General features: G+C 60.3%; 1 protein-coding gene across 1 annotated transcript; it reads left to right on the forward strand.

The window, feature by feature from the left end:
• Positions 1–8108: 8108 nt before the first annotated feature.
• Positions 8109–8545, forward strand: LOC133629074 (acidic proline-rich protein PRP25-like; the record flags this gene model as incomplete). The annotated part of the gene is given in 3 exon segments (XM_062019710.1): positions 8109–8154; positions 8157–8197; positions 8405–8545. Coding segments are annotated over 3 exon segments (228 nt in total), but the record flags the coding sequence as incomplete, so codon positions are not given.
• Positions 8546–9698: the final 1153 nt, after the last annotated feature.

A 9698-nucleotide genomic window follows, 5' to 3' on the forward strand; every position in this document is an offset into this window, starting at 1 on the left:
CTCCAGGGCCTTAATTGCCCCCCTGGACCCTCAATGTCCTCATTAAACACCAACGATTCCCCTCCAGACCATTGGGTTCAATCCCCTCCCTCACCTCTTAATTGCCCCCCCAGGCCTTTAATTGCCCCCTCAGACTCCTAATTGCCCCCCCAGACTCTTAATTGGCCCTCTTGTGGCTTTAATTGCCCCCCAGACTCCTAATTGCCCCCCCAGACTCTTAATTGCCCCCCTTGTGGCTTTAATTGCCCCCCAGACTCCTAATTGCCCCCCTGGACCCTCAATGTCCCCATCAAACACCAACGATTCCCCTCCAGACCATCAGGTTCAGTCCCATTCTTGCATCCCTAATTGCCCCCAGGACCTTAATTGCCCCCCCAGACTCCTAATTGCCCCCCAGACTCTTAATTGCCCCCCCTGTGGCTTTAATTGCCCCCCTGGGGCCTTAATTGCCCCCCTGGACCCTCAATGTCCTCATTAAACACCAACGATTCCCCTTCAGACCATTGGGTTCAATCCCCTCCCTCACCTCTTAATTGCCCCCCCAGGACCTTAATTGCCCCCCCAGACTCTCAATTGCCCCCCCAGGCTCTTAATTGCCCCCCTTGTGGCTTTAATTGCCCCCCAGACTCCTAATTGCCCCCCAGACCCTCAATGTCCTCATTAAACACCAACGATTCCCCCCAGACCATTGGGTTCAATCCCCTCCCTCACCTCTTAATTGCCCCCCAGGCTCTTAATTGCCCCCCCAGACTTCTAATTGCCCCCCCAGGCTCTTAATTGCCCCCCTGTGGCTTTAATTGCCCCCCCAGGGCCTAAATTGCCCACCTGGACCCTCAATGTCCTCATTAAACACCAACGATTCCCCTCCAGACCATTGGGTTCAATCCCCTCCCTCACCTCTTAATTGCCCCCCCAGGCTCTTAATTGCCCCCCCAGACTCCTAATTGCCCCCCCAGGACCTTAATTGCCCCCCTGGACTCCTAATTGCCCCCCCAGGCTCTTAATTGCCCCCCTTGTGGCTTTAATTGCCCCCCTGTAGCCTTAATTGCCCCCCTGGACCCTCAATGTCCCCCTCAAACACCAACGATTCCCCTCCAGACCATCAGGTTCAGTCCCATTCTTGCATCCCTAATTGCCCCCCAGGACCTTAATTGCCCCCCAGACTCTTAATTGCCCCCCTTGTGGCTTTAATTGCCCCCAGGGCCTGAATTGCCCACCTGGACCCTCAATGTCCACATCAAACACCAACGATTCCCCTCCAGACCATTGGGTTCAATCCCCTCCCTCACCTCTTAATTGCCCCCCCAGACTCCTAATTGCCCCCTCAGGCTCTTAATTGCCCCCTCTGTGGCTTTAATTGCCCCCCTGGACCCTTAATTGCCCCCTTGGACCCTTAATTGTCCCCCTGCACCCATAATTGCCCCCCTGCACCCCTAATTGCCCCCCTGTACCCCTAATTGTCCCCTTTGGCCCCTAATTGCCCCCCAGCACCCTTAGTTGCATCCCTAATTACCCCTTGGAGCCTTAATCACCCCCCTGCACCCCTAATTGCCCCCCATGAACCCCTAATTGCCCCCCTGCACTCCTAATCACCCCCCTGCACTCCTAATTGCCCCCCTGCACCCCTAATTGCCCCCAGCATCTTTAATCACCACCCTGCACCCCAATTGCCCCCCTTGAACCCCTAATTGCCCCCCTGCACCCTCAATCACCCTCCTGCACCCCTAATTGCCCCCCTTTGACCTTTAATTGCCCCTCTACACACCTAATTGCTCCCCCTTTGACCCTTAATTGCCCCCTGCACCCCTAATTGCCCACCAGCACCCTTAATTGCACCCCTAATTACCCCCTGCACCCTTAATCACCCCCCTGCACCCCTAATTGCCCCTCTTTGACCCTTAATTGCCTCCCAGCACCCCTAATTGCCCCCAGCGTCCGTAATCACGACCCTGCACCCCTAATTGCCCCCCTGCACCCCTAATTGCCCCCCTTGAACCCCTAATTGCCCCCAGCATCCTTAATCACCACCCTGTACCCCTAATTGCCCCCTTGAACCCCTAATTGCCCCCCTGCACCCCTAATTGCCCCCCTTTGACCCTTAATTGCCCCCCAGCACCCCTAATTGCCCCCAGCATCCTTAATCACCACCCTGCACCCCTAATTGCCCCCCTGCACCCCTAATTGCCCCCCAACACCCCTAATTGCCCCCCTGCACCCCTAATTGCCCCCCAGCACCCCTAATTGCCCCCCTTGAACCCCTAATTGCCCCCTTGGACCCTTAATTACCCCCCTGCATCCCTAATTGCCCCCCTTCAACCCCTAATTGCCCCCCATTGACCCTTAATTGCCCCCCAGCACCTCTAATTGCCCCCCAGAGTCCTTAATTACCCCATGCACCCCTAATTGCCCCCTTTGAACCCCTAATTGCCCCCCTGCACTCCGAATCACCCCCCTGCACCCCTAATTGCCCCCCTTGACCCTTAATTGCCCCCCAACATCCCTAATTGCCCCCCTGCACTCCTAATCACCCCCCTGCACCCCTAATTGCCCCCCTTGGACCCTTAATTACCCCCCAACACCCCTAATTGCCCCCCTTGGACCCCTAATTGCCCCCTGCACCCCTAATTGCCCCCTTGGACCCTTAATCACCCCCCTGCACACCTAATTGCCCCCCTTCAACCCCTAATTGCCCCCCCTTGGACCCTTAATCACCCCCCAGCACCCCTAATTGCCCCCTGCACCCCTACTTGCCCCCCAACACCCCTAATTGCCCCCCTGCACTCCTAATCACCCCCCTGCACCCCTAATTACCCCCCTGCACCCCTAATTGCCCCCCTTTGACCCTTAATTGCCTCCCAGCACCCCTAATTGCCCCCCTGCACCCTTAATTGCCCCCCCTACACCCCTAATTGCCCCCTGCACCCCTAATTGCCCCCTTGGACCCTTAATCACCCCCCTGTACCCCTAATTGCCCCCCTTGACCCCTAATCACCCCCCTGCACCCCTAATTGCCCCCCTTGAACCCCTAATTGCACCCCTGCACCCTTAATTGCCCCCCTGCACCCCTAATTGCCCCCCTGCACCCCTAATTGCCCCCCTTTGACCCTTAATTGCCCCCCTGCACCCCTAATTGCTCCCCTGCACTCCTAATCACCCCCCTGCACCCCTAATTGCCCCCCTTGGACCCTTAATTGCCTCCCACCATCCCTAATTGCCCCCCAACATCCTTAATCACCCCCCTGCACCCCTAATTGCCCCCCAGCACACCTAATTGCCCCCCTTGAACCCTTAATTGCCCCCCTGCACCCCTAATTGCCCCCCAACATCCTTAATCACCCCCCTGCACCCCTAATTGCCCCCCTGCACCCCTAATTGCCCCCAGCACCCCTAATTGTCCCCCAACATCCTTAATCACCACCCTACACCCCTAATTGCCCCCCTTGAACCCCTAATTGCCCCCCTGCACCCCTAATTGCCCCCAGCATCCTTAATCACCACCCTGCACCCCTAATTGCCCCCTTGAACCCCTAATTGCCCCCCTTCACCCTTAATCACCCCCCTGCACCACTAATCACCCCCCTGCACCCCTAATTGCCCCCCTGCACCCCTAATTGCCTCCCTTGAACCCTTAATCACCCCCCTGCACCCCTAATTGCCCCCCTTGAACCCTTAATTGCCCCCCTGCACCCCTAATCACCCCCCAACACCCCTAATTGCCCCCCTTGACCCTTAATTGCCCCCCTGCACCCCTAATTGCCCCCCAACATCCTTAATCACCCCCCTGCACCCCTAATTGCCCCCGTTGAAACCCTAATTGCCCCCCTGCACTCCTAATCACCCCCCTGCACCCCTAATTGCCCCCCTTGGACCCCTAATTGCCCCCCTGCACCCCTAATCACCCCCCTGCACCCCTAATTGGCCCCCTTGAACCTTAATTGCCCCCCAGCACCTCTAATTGCCCCCAGCATTCTTAATCACCACCCTGCACCCCTAATTGCCCCCTTGGACCTTTAATTTCCCCCCAACACCCCTAATTGCCCCCCTGCACCCCTAATTGCCCCCCAGCATCCTTAATCACCACCCTGCACCCCTAATTGCCCCCCTTGAACCCCTAATTGCCCCCCAACACCCCTAATTGCCCCCCTGCACTCCTAATCACCCCCCTGCACCCCTAATTGCCCCCCTTGAACCCCTAATTGCCCCCAGCATCCTTAATCACCACCCTGCACCCCTAATTGCCCCCCTGCACCCCTAATTGCCCCCAGCACCCCTAATTGTCCCCCAACATCCTTAATCACCACCCTACACCCCTAATTGCCCCCCTTGACCCCTAATTGCCCCCCTGCACACCTAATTGCCCCCCTTGAACCCTTAATTGCCCCCTTGAACCCTTAATCACCCCCCTGCACCCCTAATTGCCCACTTGGACCCTTAATTGCCCCCCTGCACCCCTAATTGCCCCCCTTGAACCCTTAATTGTCCCCCTGCACCCCTAATTGCCCCCCAACATCCTTAATCACCCCCCTGCACCCCTAATTGCCCCCTTGAACCATTAATTGCCCCCCTTCACCTTTAATCACCCCCCTGCACCACTAATCACCCCCCTGCACCCCTAATTGCCCCCTTGATCCTTGATTGCCCCCTAGCACCTCTAATTGCCCCCCTTGAACCCCTAATTGCCCCCCTGCACCCTAATCACCCCCTGCACCCCTAATTGCCCCTTTGACCCTTAATTGCCCCCCAGCACCCCTAATCACCCCCCTGCACCCATAATTGCCCCCCTTGGACCCCTAATTGCCCCCTGCACCCCTAATTGCCCCCTTGGACCCTTAATCACCCCCCTGCACCCCTAATTGCCCCCCTTGGACCCTTAATTGCCCTCCAACACCCCTAATTGCCCCCCTTGGACCCCTAATTGCCCCCTGCACCCCTAATTGCCCCCTTGGACCCTTAATTGTCCCCCTGCACCCTTAATTGCCCCCCTGCACCCCTAATTGCCCCCCCTGCACCCCTAATTGCCCCCCTGCACTCCTAATCACCCCCCTGCACCCCTAATTGCCCCCTTGGACCCTTAATTGTCCCCCCTACACCCCTAATTGCCCCCCTTGGACCCTTAATTGCCCCCCTGCACCCCTAATTGCCCCCCTGCACTACTAACACATCCCCCTGCACCCCTAATTGCCCCCTTGGACCTTTAATTGTCCCCCCTACACCCCTAATTGCCCCCCTTGATCCTTAATTGCCCCCCTGCACTCCTAATCACCCCCCAGCACCCCTAATTGCCCCCAGCATCCTTAATCACCACCCTGCACCCCTAATTGCCCCCTTGGACCTTTAATTACCCCCCTGCACCTCTAATTGCCCCCCTGCACCCCTAATTGCCCCCTTGGACCCTTAATCACCCCCCTGCACCCCTAATTGCCCCCCTGCACTCCTAATCACCCCCCTGCACCCCTAATTGCCCCCCTTGGACCCTTAATTGCCTCCCAGCACCCCTAATTGCCCCCAGCATCCTTAATCACCACCCTGCACCCCTAATTGCCCCCCTTGAACCCCTAATTGCCCCCCAACACCCCTAATTGCCCCCCTGCACTCCTAATCACCCCCCTGCACCCCTAATTGCCCCCCTTGAACCCCTAATTGCCCCCCCTGCACCCCTAATTGCCCCCTTGGACCCTTAATTGCCCCCAACACTCGTAATTGCCCCCTGCACCCCTAATTGCCCCCCAGCACCCTTAATTGCACCCCTAATTACCCCTTGGAGCCTTAATCACCCCCCTGCACCCCTAATTACCCCTTGGACCCTTAATTGCCCCCTGCACCCCTAATTGCCCCCCTGCACCCCTAATTGCCCCCTTGGACCTTTAATTGCCCCCCAGCACCCCTAATTGCCTCCTTGGACCCTTAATTGCCCCCTGCACCCCTAATTGCCCCCCAGCACCCTTAATTGCACCCCTAATTACCCCTTGGAGCCTTAATCACCCCCCTGCACCCCTAATTACCCCTTGGACCCTTAATCACCCCCCTGCACCGCTAATTGCCCCCTTGAACCCCTAATTGCCCCCCTACACCCCTAATTGCCCCCCAAATCGCCCCAAACCTTCAATAACGCCCCCCAAAACCCCCTCCAACCCCTCCAAAACCCACCCTCCAACCCCTCCAAAACCCCCCAGCCCCCCCCAAATCCTCCCTGGGGTGGGGGAGGGGCCGCCTCCTTATCCTGGACCCCCCTCCCCAATTTGGGGGTGTCCCCCCCCCGTCCCCCCCCAGGTGTATGAGCAGCTCTACGACACCCTGGACATCGCCGGCAGCCCCCGAGATCCGGGCACATGCCACAGCCAAGGTACCCCAAAACCCCCCAGGGACCCCCAAAACCACCCCCAGGGACACCCAAAACCACTCCCAGGGACCCCAAAGATCCCCAGGGACCCCCAAAACCACCCCCAGGGACCCCCCAAACCACCCCCAGGCACCCCAAAGCTCCCCAGGGACCCCCAAACCCTCTCAGGGACCCCCACATCAGCCCAGGGACCCAAAAGATCCCCAGGGACCCCCAAAACCCCTCCCTGGGACCCCCCAAAACCCCTCCCAGGGGACCCACAAATCACTCCCGGGACCCCAAAGCTCCCCAGGGACCCCCAAAACCCTCCCAGAGACCACAAAGATCCCCAGGACCCCCAAAACCCTCCCCAGGGACCCCCAAATCACTCCCTGGGGACCCCCAAACCATTCCCAGGGACCCCCAAACCACTCCCAGGGACCGCAAAGATCCCCAGGGACCCCCCAAAACCAGCCCCAGGGACCCCCAAAACCACTCCCAGGGACCCCCAAAACCACTCCCAGGGACACCAAAGCTCCCAGGGACCCCCAAAACCACCCCCAGGGACCCCAAACTACTCCCAGGGACCTTCAAAACCCCCCAGGGACCCCCAAACCACTTCCCAGGGACCCAAAGATCCCCAGGGACCCCCAAAACACTCCCTGGGACCCCAGGGACATCCAGGGTACCCCAAACCCTCCCTGGGACCCCCAAACCACTCCCAGGGACCCCAAAGCTCCCCAGGGACCCCCAAAACCACCCCCAGGGTACCCCCAAACCACTCCCAGGGGACCCCAAAGATCCCCAGGGATCCCCAAACCCTCCCAGGGACCCCCCAAATCAGCCCAGGGACCCCCAAACCACTCCCAGGGACCCCAAAGATCCCAGAGACCCCCAAAACCCCTCCCCAGGGACCCCCAAAACCCCTCCCAGGGGACCACCAAACCATTCCCAGGGACCCCTAAAAGCTCCCAGGGACCCTCAAAACCACTCCCAGGGACCCCAAAGATCCCAGAGACCCCCAAAGCTCCCCAGGGACCCCCAAAACCCCTCCCAGGGACCCCCAAATCAGCCCAGGGACCCCAAACCCCTCCCAGGGACCCCAAAGCTCCCCAGGGACCCCCAAAACCACTCCCAGGGACCCCAGAGCTCCCCAGGGACCCCCAAATCAGCCCAGGGGACCCCAAACCCCTCCCAGGGACCCCAAAGCTCCCCAGGGACACCCAAACCATTCCCAGGGACCCCCAAACCCTGCCAGGGACCCCCAAATCAGACCAGGGACCCCAAAGATCCCCAGGGACCCCCAAACCCTCCCAGGACCCCCAAACCACTCTCAGGGACCCCAAAGATCCCCAGGGACTCCCAAATCACTCCCTGGGACCCCCAAACCACTCCCAGGGACCCCCAATTCCCCCCTGGGACCCTCAAATCAGCCCAGGGACCCCCAAACCACTCCCAGGGACCCCAAAGATCCCCAGGGACCCCAAAACCCCTACCAGGGACCCCCAAACCACTCCCAGGGACCCCAAAGATCCCCAGGGACCCCCAAACCCTCCCAGGGACCCCCAAATCAGCCCAGGGACCCCCAAACCCCTCACAGGGACCCCCAAAACCACCCCCAGGGACCCCCAAACCACTCCAGGGACCCCAAAGATCCCCAGGGACCCCCAAAACCCTCCCTGGGACCCCAAACCCTCCCAGGGACCTCAAAACCCCCCTGGGACCTCCAAAACCTCCCAGGGACCCCCAAATCACTCCCTGGGACCCCCAAAGCTCCCCAGACACCCCCAAAACCCCTCCCAGGACCCCCCAAATCAGCCCAGGGACCCCAAAGCTCCCCAGGGACCCTCAAAACCCTCCCCAGGGACCCCCAAATCAGCCCAGGGACCCCAAAACCCCCCAGGGACCCCCCAAAACCACCCCCAGGGACCCCCAAATCAGCCCAGGGACCCCAAAGCTCCGCAGGGACCCCCAAAACCACTCCAGGGACCCCCAAAGCTCCCCAGGGACCCCCAAAACCCTCCAGGGACCCCCAAATCAGCCCAGGGACCCCAAAGATCCCCAGGGACCCCCAAAACCCCCCAGGGACCCCCCAGGGACACCCCAGGGTATCCCAACCCCCCCCCGGGACCCCAAAGATCCCCAGGGACCCCCAAACCCTCCCAGGGACCCCCAAATCAGCCCAGGGACCCCAAAGATCCCCAGGGATCCCCAAAACCCTCCCTGGCACCCCCAAAACCACTCCCAGGGACCCCCAAAACCACTCCCAGGGACCCCAAAGCTCCCCAGGGACACCCAAAACCCCTCCCAGGGACCCCCAAATCACTCCCAGGGACCCCCAAATCAGCCCAGGGACCCAAAGATCCCCAGGGATCCCCAAAACCCTCCCTGGCACCCCCAAAACCACCCCCAGGGACCCCCAAATCAGCCCAGGGACCCCCAAACTACTCCCAGGGACCCCTAAAGCTCCCCAGGGACCCCCAAATCAGCCCAGGGACCCCAAAGCCCCCCAGGGACCCCCCCAGGGACCCCCAAAACCTCCCCAGGGACCCCCAAACCACTCCCAGGGACCCCCAAACCCCTCCCAGGGACCCCAAAGCCCCCCAGGGACCCCCAAACTACTCCCAGGGACCCCCAAATCAGCCCAGGGACCCCCAAAGCCCCCCAGGGACCCCCCCCAGGGACCCCCAAAACCTCCCCAGGGACCCCCAAACCACTCCCAGGGACTCCAAAGCCCCCCAGGGACCCCAAACCACTCCAAGGGACCCCAAACCCACCCCCAGGGACCCCAAACCCTTCCCTGGGGACCCCAATAACCCCCTCAGCACCCCAATAACCCCCTCAGGGACCCCAAAACTACCCTCTGGGACCCCAAAACCACCCCTAGGGACCACAATAACCCCCTCAAGGACCCCAAACCCCTCCCTGGGGAGCTCAAAACTACCCTCTGGGATCCCAATAACCCCCTCAGGGACCCCAATAACCCCCCCAGGGACCCCAAAACTACCCCCAGGACCCCAATAACCCCCTCAGGGACCCCAATAACCCCCCAGGGACCCAAATAACTCCCCCAGCATCCCAATAACCCCCTCAAGGACCCCAATAACTCCCTCAAGGACCCAAATCCCTCCCTGGGGACCTCAAATCTACCCTCTGGGACCCCAATAACCCCCTCAGGGACCCCAAAACTACCCCTCTGGGACCCAATAACTCCCTCAGAGACCCCAAAACTACCCCCAGGACCCCAATAACCTCCCCAGGGACCCCAAAACTACCCCAAGGGACCCCAATAACCCCCTCTGGGACCCCAAACCCCCTCTGGGGACCCCAAAACTAGCTCCAGGACCCCAATAACCCCCCAAGGGACCCCAAATAACGA

Source organism: Colius striatus, unplaced genomic scaffold (assembly GCF_028858725.1).
Source record: "Colius striatus isolate bColStr4 unplaced genomic scaffold, bColStr4.1.hap1 scaffold_123, whole genome shotgun sequence".
Classification (NCBI taxonomy): domain Eukaryota; kingdom Metazoa; phylum Chordata; class Aves; order Coliiformes; family Coliidae; genus Colius; species Colius striatus.